This window comes from Cervus canadensis, chromosome 18 (assembly GCF_019320065.1).
Source record: "Cervus canadensis isolate Bull #8, Minnesota chromosome 18, ASM1932006v1, whole genome shotgun sequence".
NCBI classification, from domain to species: domain Eukaryota; kingdom Metazoa; phylum Chordata; class Mammalia; order Artiodactyla; family Cervidae; genus Cervus; species Cervus canadensis.
In genome coordinates, this window is record NC_057403.1 from 53,876,939 (window position 1) to 53,897,563 (window position 20,625).

The 20,625-nt window shown below is 55.5% G+C and overlaps 1 protein-coding gene across 5 annotated transcripts in view; it reads right to left on the minus strand.

Moving 5' to 3' along the window:
- GSE1 (Gse1 coiled-coil protein) overlaps positions 1 to 16,751 on the minus strand; it is a 390,100-nt gene extending 373,349 nt beyond the window's left edge. For 2 of the 5 annotated variants that reach the window (XM_043435169.1, XM_043435168.1), the window contains exon 1: positions 14,250 to 16,744. In XM_043435169.1, the coding sequence (XP_043291104.1) occupies positions 14,250 to 16,562 (2,313 nt within the window). In that variant the 5' untranslated portion in view covers positions 16,563 to 16,744. Of the gene's footprint in view, positions 1 to 14,249 lie in introns of all 5 variants that reach the window. The other 3 variants (XM_043435171.1, XM_043435170.1, XM_043435172.1) reach the window with 3 other exon arrangements.
- Positions 16,752 to 20,625: the final 3,874 nt, after the last annotated feature.

Consider the following 20,625-nt stretch of genomic DNA (forward strand, 5'->3'; position numbering starts at 1 on the left):
AACCTGTAGCCAGCTTGATCAACAGGGGGAAAAAAAAAAGGAGAGAGAAGATACCAACGACCTATATCAGGAATGCAGGAGGGTACATCATTACAGAACCTATAGACATTGAAAGAATAATAAGAAAACATTATGAAGGAGTTATGCCAATTAATTTGACTACCTAGATGAAATGGGTAAGTTTCCTGAAAAACCATAAATTACCAAAACTGACTCAAGAGGAAATTAACCTTACAGGAGAACTCTCCCTCAGCACCTCAAGATGACAGCTAAGCAGAGAGAGAAACCATCTACTGAAGAAAGACTCTCAGGAACAGCCTACCTCGTGGAGTAGGGTTTTAACGTGGACGAAGTTGGTGTGTGTCTCCTAGAATCTTTATTTACTACGATTTTTAAAAACATATACTTTAAAATATATATATATATATACTTAATGTTATCTTTATTGTTTTCTCCCTAACCTATTTTCTCTGAGACCTTATTTTGCCAACTGTGGTTTTGCCAATTATGGGGCTCTTTAGGAATGCCATTCTCCCGGTTGGCAAGGATCTGCCATGTACAATGCACAAAAGAAAAACCAATGGCGAGTTCAAGGATAAAAACTCCAATTTTAGCTATTTCCATCTAGTTGGAGAGACAGGGCTTACAGATGTGAAGCAACTAGAAGACAGCATGAAGCTGCACATAATAAAATGATTAATTATTGCCAAGTGGGGGGAAATTGCATACAGACAAGGGCCTAGGCCCTTAGGGGAGAGGGGGAAGACTTCAGCTGGTAGAAGTTAGCAAAGAAGGCTTCCGGGAGTGGGGAAATAGGCAGAAAAGTGGAAGAAAGAGCATATATCAAGATATGATGGTGGGAACAAGTCAGATGGTTTCAAGGAATAGTGAGGAGTCAGCCCACGTGCATGATGCTATGAGTGTATGCAGAAGCTAACAGTGGCTCTTTACCTTTGGGGGGGTCACACACCCTTTTGAGAGTCTAATAAAAGCCACTGATGTCCTCTCTCCGGAAAAATTGCATGTGTGCCCCCAGATTCTGCTTTTGAGGTTAATAAATCTGTCTGTAGGAGTGGGGATGCCGCATTGAGAATGAGGGGTCTCTGTGAGCTCCCCAAACTCCTGCCTCTGGAGGGTCCCTCTTCCTCATGGCCTGATCCAAAAGGTGCCCCTCCTGGTTCATTTCATCTCACTAATGGGGTTCAGATCCCTATGTTTTTGAGATCTATGGGTCAGCTCTCCAGAAAGATGAGAACTAGAGAGGAAACTAAATGAGAAACAGCAAAAATATTAAAAACCTAGGCAAATTTCCAGACAAAACTATAATTTGAAAAGATACATGTGCCACAATGTTCATAGCAGCACGATTCACAACAGACAAGCCATGGAGACAAGCTAATGTCCACCGACAGATGAAGGGATAAAGAGACGTGGTCCATGTATGCAGTGGAGTACTTCTCAGTCAGAAAAGGAACTAAAGTCATGTCATCTGCAGCAACACAGACACAACCAGAGGTTAGCGTCACTAAGCAAGTCGGGAAGAGAAAGACAAAGACCACATAATATCACTTACGTGCGGAATCTAAAACGCAGCACAAATGAACTTATCTATGAAACAGAAACAGACCCACAGACACAGAGAAAAGACTTGTGGGTGCCAAGGGGGAGAGGGGCAGGGGCGGGCTAGAGTGTGGGATGAGCGGATGCAAACTGTTACACACAGGATGGATCGACAAAGGTCTGGCGAACAGCACAGGGAGCTATGTTCAGCATCCTGTGATGGGGCTTCCCTGGCGGCCCAGCAGGTGAGATGCTGCCTCCAGCACTGGGCTGGGGGGGCGGTGGGGGCGGAGGCGGGTTCAACTGGTTCTCGGTTGGGGAGCTAAGATCCCACAAGCTTTACGGCCAAAAAAAAAAGCAGAATACAAACAACAGAAGCGGTGCTGTACCAAACTCAATAAAGACTTTAAAAATGGTCCACACACACATACACACAAACCTTAAAAAACATACCCTGTGATAAATCATAAGGAAAAGAATATGAAAAAAGAAAATATGTATAACTGAATCACTTTGCTGTACAACAGAAACTAATATAACATTGCAAATCAACTACACTTCAGTGGCATTTTTTAAAAACAATAAGACGGAGAACAGTGTGGAGATTCCCTAAAAAACTGGAAATAGAGCTGCCGTATGACCCAGCAATCCCACTCCTGGGCATACACACCAAGGAAACCAGATCTGAAAGAGACACGTGCACCCCAATGTTCATTGCAGCACTGTTTATAATAGCCAGGCCATGGAAGCAACCTAGATGCCCATCAGCAGACGAATGGATAAGGAAGCTGTGGTACATATACACCATGGAATATTACTCAGCCATTAAAAATAATTCATTTGAATCAGTTCTAATGAGATGGATGAAACTGGAGCCCATTATACAGAGTGAAGTAAGCCAGAAAGATAAACACCAATACAGTATACTAACACATATATATGGAATTGAGAAAGATGGTAATGATAATCCTATATGCAAGACAGAAAAAGACACACAAATATATAGAACAGACTTTTGGACTCTATGGGAGAAGGCGAGGGTGGGATGATCTGAGAACAGCATCGAAACATGTGTATTATCAAGAGTGAAACAGATCGCCAGTCCAGGGTGGATGCATGAGACAAGTGCTCGGGGCTGGTGCACTGGGAAGACCCAGAGGGATGGGATGGGGAGGGAGGTGGGAGGGGGGTTCAGGATGGGGAACACATGTAAACCCATGGCTGATTCATGTCAATGTATGGCAAAAACCACTACAATATTGTAAAGTAATTAGCCTTCAACTAATAAAAATAATTGGGGAAAAAAAACAAGAGCCAGTATTTACTGAACATGTACTATGTACTGAGCCCTAAGACACACACACACTATAATAATTCCCATATGCAGATGAGGAGACAGGCCCACAGACAGACAAGCAGTCATGTGACACACACCTGCTGACTGCCACCAAGCACCACTGTGGCCCTTCTCAGGGCCGGAGGTCACGTGAGAGATAATCACCCAAATGCTCCCTTCACCTCTCAGATGAGCGCTGGGAGCCCAGGGAGGGGATGACGGGAGCTCAGACCTCACATGCCTTGGGCTACTTCCAGGCTTTCTAACCCCCTCCAAGTGGAGCTTCAGATTCCTCAAACCCCCTTCCTTCCTCTGCCTCCAGTAACCACAGCAAACATTGCTGGGGTCTTGATGGCTTGCCAGGCTCTCACTAAGGGCTTCAACTGCCTCATGCCCCGGAAAGGGAGGACATAAGACTGTCCTCGTGTATGGATGAGAAGCCTGGGGCTCAGAGCCCTGAAGTGATGCTGAGGACGACATGGGTGGCAGGGGTGGGTAGCGAGGTCTGACTTCAGAATACCCTTGGCCAAACCACACCATCTGCCCTTGGAAAGCAACCAACATGGCCTTGCCTAGAGCTGCGATTCCATCCCCCCTTTTATGGACAGCTGGGAGAGCTAAGTGACACTGCGCAGAGGCAGGCATCCTAACAGGAAAAGTCTGGAACCAAGTTCCTGGTGTCCCGTATCTCTCCCCAGAGCAGAAAGGCTTCTATGCTTGCAGGGTTCTGACAGGGACCCTGAACCCTCCCTAGGACCTTGGTCTGGCCTGAAGCTGCCACCAGTAGGGTGGTGGGGGCATGGGGGGTCAGTGGCAGCCCTGTTCCTGCCCCTTCCACCAGCCAGGGCCCCTGAGCACGCAGCTGCCAGTTTCTGCTGAGGCTGTTCTACCTAATTAGGGCCCCAGCGCCACTGCAGCCAGAATCACAAGGGATCCCGTCACACCCCCTGGGGCACAGAGCCCCAGGCACCAGGACGCTACAGGGCCAGCCTGCCAGCTGGGCCACTCCCTGTTGCCTGGCCTGGACTTGGAGGGTCTCTCAAGGCTGACTGCTCCTCCGTGGTGCCCAGTGTAGCCATTTCGCTGTTGCAACCCCAACCATGGCCCTATCCAGGCTCAGCGGGACCTTAAGCAGTCTCTGCAAAGTCACCCCAAGGGGCCCAGCCAGAAAGACAGGCACCAACTTCCCTCATTCACCCCCAAGAGTCCTAGTCACTAGGGCCAATAAGACAATGTCTTATGAGCATCTAACACGAGGGAGCTGCCGCTGATGATTCCTTATCACTGTCATCTTCATTCACTTCACTGCATCTCACCAATTTGAGGACCCAGGCTATTTTACATTTTAAACTCCTGAAATCAGGATGAACCTTACAATGGGTAGAGTGTCGGTTTCATGAACAGCACTTTTCTTGCCTAGTGGTATGTAAAACAATCATGTGTATCACAAGGACAGACCATGTCTAGCATTAGATAAACAACAGTGTTCACAGCCCTCAGCTGGCACAGTCATGCTCCTGAACTCTGAGCGCAGCATCCCGGGCGTGAAGGGGGCTTACTGAAACGCTGCTGAGGCAACCAACCCATCATCTCACTTATGCGCCCTTATTTACAGCTTTAAGGCAAACATATCCCCTTACTGCATCAATTCTCCCCACAAACATCTCCTGGGCAACACCCCTCCCAAGCCCCCCGCAGGTCCCAGGGTTTCCCAGGATGCCTGAGGGAGGTGGAGGTGGCTCTCCTCCGGGACACGGGAGCAGGCCTGGCTGGGCTGACTCGGCCCCACTGGAGGGCGGTCTGAGTTTCAGATGGAGAGCACAGAGCCCCTGAGGAGCTCCAGACCGTGGGCCCAGCTGGGGTCAAGCCACCAGGAAGTGGATTTGGCACAAGCTCCAAAAGGCCTACACACTCCAGAGGAGCCTGCAAGGGGGGACATTCTCCTGCCACCTGGAAAAATTCTACATGTGAGTCCTGGGAAGGCCCGCCCAACACGCTCGGAACAATCTCACCAAACGGAGCAGGGAGGGTCAGTAGCTGCAGAGCAGCGTTGGGCCAGAAATTTCCAGAGGGTGTTCCAAGCATGCTCAGCTGGGCTCCACAGGCTGTAGGCCAGATGCTCGGCTCCAGTGGAGGCCGACCTCTGAGGCTCCTGGGGGGTCCTCTGCTGAGGGCGGGCAGGGACACAGTTCTGGCCACCTGACAATCATGACATCAAAATGCAGGCGCCCAGAAAGTTACCAGAATGGGGCTTCTTTCAGACCCACTGCCTCAAAGCCGCTGTTGGGGTGGAGAAACCTTAGGAGCTGCACAGAGAGATGTGAATCCTGCCCTCAACACTGACAGCGATGTGGCCATGGGCAAGTCCCTTTCCCTCTCTGGATCTCACAGGCCTTGATTTTCAGATGGAGATGATTCCAGACTTTAAGATACAGATCTTTCCAGAGACAGAGGGATACATATCTGTGACAAGATGGCCAACTCTTCAGAAAGATGAAAAAAACCATAAACATGCAGGAGCCTCAAAATACATGAAGCAAAATTTGACAAAACTAAGGGAAAAAAAAAGATATTAAAAATTGCAACAGATATTAAGACCTCTCAGAGAATGTGATGTGGGAGTGTGTGTTATTCATACAAGAGAGCATGCACTCATGTGAGTGCATGTGTACAAAGTGGGTGTGAGAGGTGAGTGTGCCAGGGTGTGCACAGTCAGTGGGCGGGGGGCTGTGGGGGGAAAGGGTCAATCCTCTCATGCCCCCACAACTGGCCATCCTCCAGTTCAGGGTCTCCAGGCTCCCTCCTGTGCCCACCCTCCTCAGGACCTGCCCCGAAGCCAGGTCTCACCTCAAAGAAAGCCTGGTGCTTCCCTATCACCTGGTGAGCGACAGGTGAGTGAGGTCCAGGTTTTGCCTGCTAACTGGAAGGACTCCGGCCACTCCATGGCAGAAGTCACTAGAGCCAGAGCCCGCTTTCCTCACACAGTTTTGAAAAGCAAAGAAAGTGCAATTTCACAAGAGGAGGAGGGTGAGGGGCAAGAGAAGCAATCTTTCCCTTTGCAAGAGGGGGGCCGGGTGACTGCAGTCAGACCAGGCTGTGCCCAGGCCAGGGTGGAGGGCTGCCCTACTCTGGACCGGGGTGTGTGTGCGCCCAGGAGCCTCAGCTCTGGCACAAGACAGAAGCCTTGTCTCCAGTATGGCACTGCCCCCACCATTGCCCCCTCCCCGCCAAGACCCAGGGGACAGTGCACAGTGAGGCTGCCCAACTTCGTCTCTCCTTGCACTGGGGTCCTCGGCATCCAAGGTGCTGGGTGTGGAGGGCCGGTGATGCAGAGACGGCTCAAAACATTTCAGGCCCCCTCATCCGATGGCCCCAGGGCATCGCACAATTACACAAAGGAAAGAACAGCACACATCTGAGCAAGACGCTCCAGAAGGAAAAGGGTCTGGGGAGAGATCCTGCCATCAAAGGATTCAGGATTAAAAGAGCTGGCACCTATGCCCATGGAAGGCCACCCTCTCGGGCCATCTAATCCTTACAGGCCTGAAAGGCTCCTCCAGGCCTCCCACGTCTTGGACTGATGGCTGTCAACACAGGACCCCTGAGCCTCCTGACCCGGGGCTGCAGCGTCTGGGAGTCTGCAAGGCCGTGCCTGCCTCCCACCTGTCTCCGTCTCTCCCAGCGGCAGAACCCACACAAACCTCTTAATCCCTGTCTGTGAACCCTCGTCTGAAAGCCGGGTGAGGTTTACAGGTCTGGGAAGGCTTATAAAACACGGCTGCAGTGTGCCAATGCTCCGACCCCTCCCCCGCTGGCCCCCTCAGGGAGCTGGTGCAAGAGTCCAAGGGCAGCCTCCCCTGTGGCTCCACCAGGGTGGGCCCCTGCCAGCCCCACACTCTCTCCCCATGGGTGCCACTCACGCCTGGGCATGTGAAGAGGCCATTTGTTAGACCACCCACTCTCTCACGTCCCAGCTCTGCCATGTAATCCAAAACTCTCAGGGTCAGGAGCCCTGGTCTCCCCATTTGAGAAATGAGACTCATGTCACCTTTCCACAGAGCAGTGCACGCCACCCTCTGTGGTCAGAAGAGGAACAGGCAGTCTGCGGAGGAGGGCAGTGGCTGGCACAGAGTGGGCGCCATTAGATCAGCATCATCTGCTACAGCATCATCGTCGCCATCACCATCTCCTGAGACCTCACGATGTCTGCATCAGGACCAGGGGGTGGACAGAACCCCCTCAATGATCTTCCTTGGCACTGGCTCTGCCAACAATTGATACTAGTAAGTGGGCAGGACAAAGTGACCTTGGTGGGCTCTGACCTTTGAGTGGTCCTCTTTGGACCCTGGACTGCCTCTTCTCCCCACTTCACTCACACTCTGCAGGTAGAAACAGCTTCAAGAGGTGGCTGCTCCTGCCCAGGGCCCCGGCATGCCTGCCTGGTTCAGCTGAGCCAAATACCAACTGTGACCTTTGTGTCGTCCATTCAAGGTTGCTGGCACCTCTGGAAGGAAATCCAATCCAGCAATCAATTTCATTCAGGGTTCCAACCCAAATAGGTCGGGCAGCAAGTGGCTGGGGCAGCCAGTGAGCGGGCAGAGAGCTTCAGAGCTGCTGGACTCACAGGCCAAGCTAGAGCTCAACCTCGAGGATCTTCTCTCCCCACTGCCCAGTCCCACTCCTGCCAACAGGTGCAGAAAGATGAGAGCCTGACAGCGGCACAGGAGCCAAGGGGCTCAGCTTCTAGTCCAGCATCTGCTTCCATTTCACAGAGGGGAAAACTGAGACCCAGACAGGTGGAGGGTCTGAGTGAAGGCCACTGAGTTCTGGGGCCAGAATCTGGGGCTTCTGCCTTCCAGGGGTGCAGCTGGAGCAAGTAAAAAACCCCACGAGCAAATGCAACATGTTCTCACAAAAACTCCTCTTATTCCAGGGAGAAGACCAACTCCCAGCTCCAAACAAACCCCATGGTGGAGACCATCTATGGAAGGTGTGACAGTGGTCAGTGAGCTGACAGAACACAGCTTCAAGGAGTCACAAATGTGACTTTCTCAAACCTAATCATATCATATAATTTGGCTGCCTAAAACCCTCAAAGGAAAAGAGAACTGAAAGAGTCAATGTGGAATTACCAGGAGACCCAGCAATTCCACTCTGGGTTATCTGCCCAAGAGAAAACAGATCCACACAAAAACCTGTACACAAATGTTCACAGTGGTAATTCACAACAGTCAAAAGGCAGAAACAGCCCAAATGTTCATCCACTGATAAACAAAATGTGCTTTATCCATGTAGTGGAGTATTATTCAGCCATAAAAAGGGCTGAAGTACTGATTCATGCTACAATGTGAGTGAATCTTGAAAACATGTGACGCGACAGAAGCCAAGCACAATTGACTCCATATGGTGTGGTTCCATTTCTACAAAATGTAGAATATATGCACCCACAGACAGGAGATTTGTGGCTGCCAGGGCCTGGGGGTGGGAGGTGACCAGAAGGGGTTTCTTTTGGGGGGTGACAGGAATGTTCTGGACTAGAGAGTGAAGACAGCTGCACAACCCTGTAAAGACACTAAAAGCCACTGAACTGTATACTTCAAAAGAGTGAGTCTTGTAGTGTTTGAATTAGATCTCAATGTAAAAACAAAACAAAAACAAGAGTCAGCCCACAGTCCTGACTCCCAGCAAAACCCACCCGACTAGACCCTGCCGTCCTCTGAGATGAACCCCACCTCGCCCTCAGGCACTGCAGCTTCTTCAGTGGAAAAAATAAACCCAGAAAAGTGGCCTTAGGCTGTGGGCTTGTTGGTCCTCCTGATATAATGCTGCCTGAAAACTGATGACCCATGAGGGTTTTCTGACCCTAACATGTTATCCTCCCCGGCACAGAACATCATGGCGTTTCGGGGCCACAGAATGACATACCAAATTTAAAACCTAGATTCCCATGAAACGGGGAAACACTGAATTTCCAGCCACAGGTTAACAAGTCTGGGGATCTAAGTGAGGATTATGGCTTACAACGCTGTATCACATACTCAAATGCTGTTAGAGAACAGATCTTAAAACGGTTTCACCACAAAAAAGAAATGGCAACTATGGGGTGGGATAGAGATCATTTTGCAATAGATACATGTATCTAATCAATACTCTGCATATACCTTAAAACTATATCATGTTGTAGTCTTTTATAGCTTGATAAAGCTGGAGGAAAAAGGAAAAAAAATTAATAAATACCACAGGCCAGATTCCACGTGTGGCAGGCAAACTACCCGTGAGCCCTGAGGACCAGCCAGGGAAACGACCACAGGTCACATGGTGAGTACAAGCTCCTTACACCACCACCCTCGTGGGGCTCCCTCTGGGGCCGAGTGGCAAATGGAAGCCAAGGTCCTCAATGTTCTTCCCAGAGGGCAGAAGCACTATCCCTCTCCACAGTCCCTGCAGCGACACGGGCCTGGGACAGAAGATGGACCTGAAATCCAGATGTGGGCTCTTCCTCAGCCAAGAAAATGTGCCAACAAGGCCAGAACCTTCAATCGCTCAGAAGACAGTCACAGCAGTTAACCTTCCAGGGGTCAGATCCAGAGAAATCTAAGCAGAGAAGGGGCCAAAAAGCTCTGGGCAAGCTACCCCTCCAGCCCTGCCCCAGCCCTTTCCCTGTCTCCAGGGAGGCTGAGTTTTGAAGACCTTTGGCCATCCCAGTTGTCTCCAATCACCTCCAGGGTTAAGACGAGGCGCATCTGGAAAGTTTACTCAACTGAGCAGATGGCTCCCAACTCGCCAAGAAAAGCAGAGACCTCCCCTCGGAGGAGGTGGTCAGAGCTTGGGAAGGGCCTGAAGCCCAGTCACTTCACAGCAGCTGCCAGGGACAGGGTGCCAGTGTCAGCCCAGCTGGCAGCCTCTCCTGGCACCTTCCGGGAGGCTCCCCAACCAATCACCTTGTCCAGGTGCCCCTCAAGCCTGGACCAGGGAGGAGGGGCCGCTAGGCCCTCCCTGAAGAGCAAGGAGCCGAGTGGGCGCAGAGAGCAGGGAACACGGGAAACAGATGTGCGCGCGGTCCTGACAGGCGAGTGATGACAGACGCTCTCTGCAGGCCTCAGATGTCAGCGCAGAGAAAAGAAAGGCGGCCCAGCGGCAACACCTGTTCCAGGCTGGGAGGCCAGGCTCAGGGGGCTGGGCGGGCGTCCCCTCAGAGAAGGCCAGGGTGCGGTTAGGTAAACAGCTGCACGCTCCATTGCCCAGAACGCTCCCTGGACAGAGGGAAGAGGCAAAGGCGGCCTGGCCACCAACTGGCTCACAAGGAAAGCACTCGATCACGCGGCAAACCCATCCTTGATGGGAGTAGGCTTCTCCTGGCAGCAGGAGGAGGTCCCAGCTGGAATCTGAACACCTGGGCGATGCTGGGGGCAGCAAAGACCCACCCATTTCTCAGTGGGTGGGAAAATGTGCGGCGGGGGGCGGGCGCCTGGCAGCAGAGCCAGCTGGTGGGGGCTTCTCAGCACCTCTGCCCCAGGCAAGCTGGCTCCTACCTCTCAGCTGCTCTGCTGGCTCAAGTTGGGGGGGGGGGGCACGGGGAGGGGCACGCACAGGAACTATTAAGACTATTAAGACCCAGGGCACTGCCACCCCTATGGCTGGAGCCCCAGAGGGGACAGAAGTCAAGAGCGCAGACTCCAAAGCCAGGCTCCTATCCCAGTGCTGACCTCAATGTCATTAGCTGAGTGACCTTGGGCAAACTCCTTGACCTCTTTGGACTGGCTTTTCCCTCTATGACATGAGGATAGCGGTACCTCCCTAAATGGGGGTGCTTTGAGGACCCAGTGAGTGTGAGTACAGGAAAGCCTGGCACAGGCTGGAACTCGGGAAGCATTCTAGACCCTCGTGGTTATTATAGCCTGGCCAGCCGTGCCTCCTAGCTCTCAAGAGGAACAATCATTCCCTTCCCCAACAGAAAAGTGGGGGCAGGGTCTGGGACACCAGAGCCCGTGGGTGCCAGTGAGAGACCAACCCTGAGCTAGAAGCAGCTCAGGGACGAGAAGGGAATGAATGGGACCCATGTCTCTGCTGTCCGCCAGCAGATGTCACATCATAAACTTTTCAGAGGAAAGAGCATCTCCATTTCTCAGGGGCAGCAACTGAGGCTCAGAGAGGGCAAGAGCCTTACCCTAGGTCACACAGCCAGCTCCCAGGAGAATGAAGACTGAAGCCAGATCTGTCTTAAGGCCAAGCCAGGGTCCTTCCAGGGTCCCAGTGCTGAGGCTCCTCCTCAGACAAGCACCCTCAAAAAGGCAGGCTGCGGCCTCCCCAGCCCACCCCCAACACAGCCTTATCCAAGCAGCCAGCTCAGAGACAGTGGCTACAGAGCACGGGGCTCTGTAGGGCGAGGGGACCAGCTGGTGAGAAAAGCCACGATCTAAACAGAGGGTACCAGGGACACCCTTCCTTTCTTCCTTCCATGTTTTCTTTCTAGTTGATTTAGTCATGAGTAAATACTTAACAGGAAACAACTGAGGCATCATAGCAAATGGTATAGACCAGGTTCTGGAACACACTGTCCCAGCTAAGTGGCTTCCCTGCGGCCACCTTCCAATGCCCCAGCCACTTGCCCCACCCCGGATTCTCAAACTGCCCCCAAGAGAGACACGGAATAGGGATGCAAGCACCAGAGTCTCCAGAGCTGGAATCGGGAAAGGCGCGTGGGGGCCCCCACACCACCCCTGGGCTTGCCTGCAGCTCCTGGGACCCTGAGTGCCCACCCCGTGCCCACCCTGGCACTCAGCAGCCTCGCCTGCTGTGCCCACAGCTCTGCAGGAAGCTGTCCTCTCCTGACACTACCAGAGCCCAGGGTCTGGAACAGCGGCTGGCTCAGAGGCGGCGCTCCATAAATATCTGCCGTGCGAATGCGGGGACAGGAGGCTGTGTTTCCCACAGTCTGCTGACCGTCAGTCAGGCTCTCCTGGGGGCAGAGTGGTGGCTTCTCTTTCCCTCTGTCTGGAGGAGCCTAAGCCCCACACTGCTGCCCCACCTCACGCAGGCCGGGTGGCCTCCCCTGCCACCTGGGATGCTGCCACAGTCCAGCCCCAGGCAGAGCGCTCCCCAGCCCATTCTGAACCTGCTTTCACTTTTTATTGCCCCTCTGCATCTTCAACTCTAAACCCTTTCTTCTTTTCCTGATTTCAAGGCTTCTAGTTCACTCCAACCTTATTTACCTTTCTCCTGAATCCTCCCCACCAACAAATCCCACCCATCTTCCAAGGCTCTTCCTCACCAGAGAGTTGGATGGAGCAGGACACTGGGGTAGAAAGACCTAGGTTCAAGACCCAACTCGGCCACCTACCAGCTGTGTGATAGTCACCGAGGCCCTCTGACTTCTCTGAGTCTCCATTTACTTATCTCTAAAAAGGGAATAATAAGGTCTCATACAGACATGGCAAAGAACAAATGAGATAAGTTGCTTTAGAAATGGTGCAAAAGTTAGTGTGATGTTTCAGCCTTCCCATACTCACACTGGCCCCTTCTGGGCAGACTGCAGCTAGCGTCTTCATCCACACCTGGCCACCCTCCGTGCCCCATGTCCCAGCTGGACTGGGAACTGCAGCTTCTTTCCCTTCCTTAAGGTCTATTAGCTAAGGCCCCCAGCTGGCATTTCAGCAACTCCTAAGAGGTGAGCAAACCAACATGGGAAAACTCATCGCGGTTTGATGGTCTGCAGAAAACAGTCTGAGAGGCCTCATGGGGAGAGCTCTGATGACCCCATGGCCCCCAATGCCAAGATGAAAATCTGTACCCAACCTGCAGAAGCCACCTGCATCCTGGAAGAATCTGTCCCAACACACCAGAAGAACATGAGGGGTCCCACTCTATGCCAAGCACTTGATTTTGCAGAGGCAATCAAATGCCCTGATTTATTTAATTCTCACTATGGCTCCATGAGGCACGTAATGCTTATTTCCACTCCTCAGCTTAAAGACATGTACTCAGGGAGGACGAGAGGCGTCCTCTCCGGCACTCAGTTAATGAGAGAAGAGGCAGGACTGGAACCCAATCCTGCCCTGCTCCAAAGATGGGCTGGGCTCTTCTCGGTCCAACCCTTCCAGGAACTGCAGGTCAGATTCCCAGCAGCAAACCCTGGGTGGGGCTGCCCCACACCACCAGGAGAGGTCAGCATCTACAGTGGTGGTGAGAAGCCATCCCCAAACGTTCTAAAGACAGAAGCCCCCAAACCAGACCAAAGCTCCCAAAGAAAGCACTAAGCCCAAAGAGGATGCTGACGTTGAAAGAACCTTGGGCAGAGCACAAAGGCATCAGGGCCAGGCACCTACTTTATAGACTCAGCCACCACGTGTGAACACGCAACCCAGGAGCCCACACACGCGCACACACATGGACGTGTGGCAGGCAGACTCAGGAAGCTTTCAAGCAGATGGACATCCACCCCTGGACGAGCGAAGGCACCCTTCCCTGTTCACGTGTCCTCCGCCAGCCCCTTGCCAGTGGCCACCACTCCAGGCATCGGATTAGACAAGCTAGCACCACTGGCTTCAGTGGAAACTAGGATTCCTGGCCCCGGTAGCCATGACGGTGATCATAACTCACAGACGTCTGCTTCCCCAGACCCACCGGGGGCAGTTCCTGCTTTGGCCTCTGCAAAGCCGGATCCAAAATTAACTGAACCCCGTCTGGCTCCTCCCGGGCAGGCAGCGTGAAGGCAGGCGCCTTATAAACAGGGTGCACGCCAGGCTTCCCACCCTCCCCCGGCACAGCTGACTTGCAGAGAAGAAAGACTCTCTTCCCACCGGGAGAAAGGCCTGTCTAGGACGCTGTCTCCCGGGCCCCAGACCTCCATGTCTGGAAATCTGTCTTCATCGGCTATTAAGCAACCAGAGAACCTCAAAGGAAAAGTGTGAACTTGGGTGGAAAATTCTGGAAAAGCTAAGCCTAGTGGGAACGAGAGAGAGAGGAACTTCTGATGTGTTTCAAACCGGGTAAGTACGAGACCTCTCAGTGACCCGCGTGGCTGGACTAATTACCAATGTTATCAGGCGGATGACAGACGTGCCCCGAACTTCCTCTGTTTGATAGATTCCGCTGCACACACACTCACGTTCAGGCCCATGCCTGCTGCTTTCAGCAGTGCCCTATTCTTCCACAGGACCACTCGGCCCCCCAGCAACTCTGGCCTGCCCCAGGCCTCCGAGCTCAGCCAGGCACAGCAGGGTGACCCGAGAGGGCCCCTCCTGCTGGAACACAGCACACAGAATCAGTGCAAACTGCTCCCCAGCAGAATAGAAAACAACATTGCTTCTTTCCCTACTGGGGTTTCAGAGGATGACTGAGGACGGCTGCTTACCTTCCTCGCAGCTGCCACCGGGGAGCTCCAGCCCACGGGTGCCTGGCGAGGGAGCCCCTGGCCAGCGCACACCAGGGTCCCGCACTCTGTGCAGGCGCCGATGACCAGCTGCCGCCCGTCATCCACTAGCAGGCTGTGGCTCGCTCGCAGAGTGTAGAGAAACAAGGGCAGCCGGGCCACACGCACGGCCTTCAGCCCGAGACAACGCTTCTTCTCCTGCTGGCAGAAGAAGCACACAAATGTCTCCACGCGGTACTGCCGAGACCAGGGGCTGACGGCGTGGTGGGCACCGCGGGCCTCGTGCCGCAGCCACTGGCCCAGCAGGTCGTGGTAGCAGAGCACACAGGTGGCCACCAGGCCGGTGGCGTCGGCAGGCCTGGCGCGCGGGGCAGGCGGATAGACGGTGAGGAAGGGAAAGAAGGGCTCCTTCTCACCCAAGCGGCTGGATGGGTTCACGTTGAGCTGGAACTCCTTCCCGGGGCCCAGCTCAGCCCCACAGATATAGCAGACCGATGCCGGGCTGCCCTGGGCTGACAAGGGCGGCTCGGAGAGAGTAGGGTCGGAGGCAGAGAAGGCCTGGTGGTACCTGCCCAGGAAGCCCTGCACTGAGGTGATGAGCTCCTCGTTCTGGCAGGCCCGGTACAGGGCCCAGACGTCCTCCAGGACGCTGAAGCACTTGGGGCAGCTGCGGACCTCACAGCGCTTGTTGGGGCCCTGGGCATTGGGCGGGCAGGGCAGGAGGCTGAGGAAGGGGAAATGCATGGAGGCCCTGGCGTTGCCGTTGAGGCTCCTGGAGGCCACGGCCCGGGCGTCCTGGGTGCAGTCCTCCCCGCAGAGGTAGCAGGCCTCCGGCAGGGACCCGGTGGGGGGGCCCTCTTCCCTCAGGAGCCGCCTGCCCTTGAAGGCCATGCCGGGAGCGTGGCTGTTCAGGGGCACCACGTAGAGCCGCTGCAGGACGGGCACACTGGCCAGTTCGAAGCTTTGCCACTGCTGCATGAGGGATGAGAAGCAGCAGGGGCACACCAGGGTGCTACCCCCCTCGCTGATGGGCTGTGCCCCGGGGGGCGGGCTGTGCAGCCACAGGAAGGGGAAGAAGGGGGCCTGGGCCAGCTTCTCCTGCTTCTGCACATGGATCTGGTGCTGCGAGGCCGGGGACAGCGCAGACCCGCAGATGTAGCAGCAAAGGCCCTCTGGTGGTGCTGCCCGGCTCTCCAGGGGAACCCGGGGCGCACGGCCACTACTACCATTTTCCTTGTCTTTGGGGCCTTGGGGGCCTGGGAGAGGCTGCTCCTTGCGGTCCTCCTCCTCGCTGGTAATGTTGATGTCACTGTCCTCAGACATGCAGTAGCCCCCACAGCTCTCCCCCAGGGGCCTGCTCTCGGGAGTCTTGGCGACCCTGCCCAAGGAAGCTCCTTTCGTTCCCTCTGCAGGAGCCACCTGCACTGAAGGCCCTTGCCAAGGATCCTGCACGCCCCTCAGGACGCTGGCCCGGGCCTCTGGGACCCAGTGCCTCCCGGGGCCCTTTCGCCGGCGCCGGATGCCAGCCTTGGGCTCCCCATCCACGCGGAGCTTCGAGGGGGCTGCCTCCTCTTCCACATCCCCAGACGCCAGGGTCTCTGCACCCTGTCCCGGAGAGGGTCCCAGCGCCGGCCTCCACTCCAGGCAGCGGCCACTGCGAGGCCCGGGCCCCGGGGCGGAGCGCGCAGCTGGCGCCCCATCCTGGTGGGGACTGGGGGCGTCGCGCGCCGCCGGGTCGGGCTCAGAGAGGGGGTCGGTGTCAGATAGCTCCGACAGCTCCGAGTCTCGCGGCTCCTCGGCAGCCGCGCGGGGCCCGGGTCCGCCGCCTTCTTCTTCGTCGTCCGCGCCGCCCAGCGCGTAGGCGACGTTCCACTCGCGGGGGGCCGCGGCGCCTCCGCGGCGCCCGCCCGCGCCCGCGTCGCACTGGTGGGGACGCTTGAGCCAGTACATGCGCTTGTCCACGGGCGTGCGGGCGCGCTCGAAGGCGGCCCACTGCTCGCCCAGGAAGCAGCGGCAAACGGCGCACACCAGCACGCAGCCGTCGGCCGGGGACAGCTCGCGCGCACCGGGCGCGGGCTCCTGCTGCTGCAGGAACGGGAAGAAGGGCTGCGCCGGGGCCCCCGCGCCGGCCGCCGCCACCGGCTGCTTCACCTGCAGCTTCAGCTCCTTGCCGCGCCCGATGCCGCCGCCGCAGATGAAGCAGGAGAGCGGCGCACCGCCGCCGCCCGCCGTCCGCTCGCCCACGGCTGCCATAAGCCGCTGCTTGCGGGAGACCGGCGCCGGCCGCCCGCTCATGGCCGCGCCGCGCCGCCCGTCCCGGCCCCCGCGCGCCCGGGGCGGCCCTCACAGCCCGCCGCCGCGCCCAACTTGGAGCATGTGTGCGCGCCGCAAAGTTTGGCGGCGGGCACGGGCGCTGCTCCGCTCACAGAGGCTCCCCCCCGGCCAGCCGAGCCCCCGGCGGCGCCGCGGCGAGCGCGCCCGGAACGCAGCAGCGGCGGCGGCGGCGGCGGGCTCCGGGCGGCTGGAGCGGCAGCCGCATGTGCGAGCTCCGGCGCCTGCCAAAGCGTTGGGTCATTTAATTGGGGAGGAGGGAGGCGGGGCGGCGGGCAGTGCGCAGGGAGGTGGGGAGGAGGAGGGGAGGAGGAGGGCGGGGGGAGTAGGGGAGGAGGAGGGCGGGAGCGCGACGGGCGGGGGAATCCCTCCCTCTAGCTCCCTCCCCTCTGCCCGCCCTCCTCCCCTCCTCCTCCTCCCTCCCCCCTCCCCCCCTCCGCGTCCCAAACTGCGCACAATAGCTCGCCGGCTCCTCTATCTATTTTGTGTCCAGCCGGGAGCCGCGCTCGATGATTCATTGCCCCAATTAGGGGCTCTCTCCAGCATGCCTGGCTCGAGCCGTCTGAAGGGTCTCCTCGGGGACCCGCAGAAACCCATCAGCCGCTAGAGCTGGTCTTTAAGTAAAGGTCAAGCAGGACGCAGCCGGAGCCAGGTAAGGACGAGACCGGCGTCCCAGGAGACGGAGGAACCCACCAAGGGAGGGCTGCTCCCTCAGCCCGGAAGCTGTAGAGTAAGCTAGGGGGCCCCTGTCCCTCTCCCCATTCTAAAGGGCCCTTTACAGCCTTGAGGAGCCCCGGGTTGGGGGCACCTTTCAGGGCCCAGGGATCTAATCCTGGTGACAGAGGTAAGAGGAGCTGTCCCCTGTCTCCTGGGACATATTAGAGAATGCAGCATGCTGGGGACAGACTCCTTAGCTTGCCACACCCCAGCCCACCGCTGGGCAGGGGTAGAAAGGGTCCTGTAAGGGCTGTGTGTTCCAGGGCACATGACTCAACAACTCTGGGCCCGTTTTTCCTCTTGTTAGGCAGAAGCTCTGGCAGGGGGTTAACTGTTTCCATGTATTTACTGTAGCTATGTATAGATACATGTATTTATTAAACACAGAAAGAGACCTTAGTACCTGCCAGGGGCAGAATCTAAGTACTTTATACACATCCGCTCAGTCGCTCCTCCCAATAATTCTGCATTAAGTGTCATGATCAGCCCACTTTACAGATGAGAAAGAGGAGGCACTGAGCCCTAAGGTACACTTCATGAATGGTGGAGCTGGCATTCAGACCTGGGCAGTCAGTTCCGGGACCTGTTCTAACTCCCGGGCTGCACAGTCACTCGGCAAACATCTGGGTGCCGTCATCCAGTTGCTGATGGAGACTGTCCACAGCAGGGGACACAGCCAAGACCGCTCCATCCTCCCTGCTGCTCTGGCACTGGTGGGGAGGCCTTGGGCAAATCCAGGCCTCTCTGGGTTCACATTTCATCTGCAAAATGCCCATCCCTTCCAGCTTCAAAAATCTGAGTCTCTGATTTCTGAGCAGTTAACAGCTGTCCCAACCGGCCAGCTGGAGCCCAGAGTCAGCCTGGGGACAAAGGTGCCAGGTTGGCCCCTCTGCCCTCTGGGACACTGACATGTAAATAAAACTAGGCTTCCTCTTGGCATGGAGGAAGGCCATGCATTATAAATAAAGGGAACAAGAGAAAGGGCCACCTCTTTGGAATCCCTGGTGGATATTCCAGGGCTCACAGTTCAGGGGTCAACAGGAAGCTCATCATCATCACCATGGCCAGAAGTGTGGGACTATGGGTTCTCACCCAGGCCAGAAAAAAGCTGTGTCAGCAGAACTGTCCTGAAGGAATGCCAGGGGTAGGGCCAAGGGGCTTCCCTGCTTCTGGCATCTTTAATACCTGCTGAGAAGAGGGAGCCTGATGAGGAAAACGTTAAAGGGTGAGGTCTGCATAACTGTGTCCCAGCATAACTCTCAAGCCCCACACAGACCAAGAGCTTGCTGGTAACACAGTCCCTGGCTCAGGAAAGAGAGGCCCGCTGGGGGTTACATATGGGTCCCCTAAGGCTTGGCTCATGCTGTTCCTTGTTTCAAACACTTCTCCAGGCTCTTTGTGAAGCCAGCTCCTCTCATCTTTATGGTCCTGGTCTTCCCCCAGAGGACTTCCTCCTTCTCCAACTGAAGTAGCTTGCCCTGTCATTTTCAGTCTCAGCTCACTGGCATAGGAATTTGCCAACGATTCTATTTATTTTTCTGTTGCCTGTTCTCTGACTGATTCCCCCCAGGAGCCCAGGTGCTCCCTCCTGTGGGAAACAGGTCTATGTTGCTCACTGTGTAGATCCAAAGCCTGGCTCACTGCCGGGCCTCACCCTCCTGGGTCCCAATCCTGCCCCATCGCTCTCGAGCTGTGTGAGCCTTGGGCAAACCCCTTAGCTTCCTAAGCCTCAGTTTTCTGCCTTGTGCAATGGGGTCATGACCCTCGACAGACAGGAGCCTGGCACATTGTAGGTGACTGTGTGGGTATCCCTCCTGGTCCTGTCCAGTGGTTGAGGACGTTCTGCTACTGCCTGTCTGCACTCCCAGGTGAGCGGGACACTGTAGTGAAGTCACACACACAGTCTGAGGGAGAAGCGCCACGGAGGTTGACAAGAGGAAGAGGGAGATGGTTTTCTTGGCTAAGCTAGTCATCCAGAGAGCATCCTGAGTGTCTGCAACATGTGTGAAAGTGTGTGTATGCAAGTGTTGGAGTGTGCATGTGTGTATGTGTGCATCTGTATGTACACATGTGCCTGCATTCATGTGTGTGCATGTGTCAGTGTGTACATGTGCGTGCATCCCTTCGTGTATGTATGCATGTATTCGCGCGTGTACATATGTGTGTGCACACAGGGGGCCAGGAGTGGAGGGAAGAGCTATCCACTGGATGTTTCTACTTCCTTCTGTGACCCAGTGGCTCAGGAAGGTCCCCGGGCACACATCTTGGGAGCCAGGGAACAGGTGAGAAGGGAGCAGAGCAGGAGGAAGTAGGCGATGATGGTTGGTCATGTGTGGGCAGGTGACCAGGGTGCGGACGCTGGTACCACTCGACACACCAGATGGACATCACAGCTCTGCTGTTTACTAGCTGTGCGAGCCTTGTCCTGCTAGTTAACCTCTCTGAGTCTCGGGCTCCCCACCTGTAAAACAAGGGTACACAAAGCAACTCCCCCCACAGGGCTGCGAGGAAGGTGAAGTGAGACCGTCCAGGCGGAGCACTCTCTCCGGATGCAGATATCACAGGAGCACTTGTGCACGTGGGTTGAGTCACACAGGTCCCTGGCCCACACGTGCCAAATTTCTGCAACAAGCTAGTGAGGTAGATTCTGTTATATCCTCAGTTTCCAGGTGAGGAGACAGAGAAGAGAAGTAAAGGCCAGAGGTCACGCAGTAGGCGGAGCTAGGGCCAGAGCCCAGGAGGTGTGTCTCTGTCACTCCCTGGCTCTGCTGGCCATTAGCCTTGCCCTGAGCCCTGCAATGCCAGCTTGTTCTCACGTATGTCCCCAGTTTCACACCTAAGGAGACTCGGACACAAAACAGCCTGAGTCTGTGCCAGCAATGAGGCGAAGTCTCAAGGTTCATTCATAATAATTTCATGTTGGAGCCACAGCCGCCAGGTCCCAGCAGATTCGGCTCCTTGCTTTCCTCTGAGCCCCCCAGCCCTCCCTACAGCTGGGGAGAGGGGGCCAGGCACTCGCAGACCACATGAACCACCACCCAGTGCTCTCCATCTTCATTCTTGGGACTCCCAAGCATGATGGGATTGAAAAGCACCAACAGATGCTCACAGACACCCCAGTGTTAGGGATAGGGAGAACGCCCACCTTGGGTCTGCAGGAGACCAGAAGGCCATCAGCGTGGAACATCTGGGCACATCGCAAATTTGCAGCTTCCTGTAGGGTCGCCTTGGCCCAGAAACCACAGGAATCTGCCCTCGCACTGCGGGGGAGAGCAAGTTTCCAGGCTCCAAGCACTTATCACACGTCTTA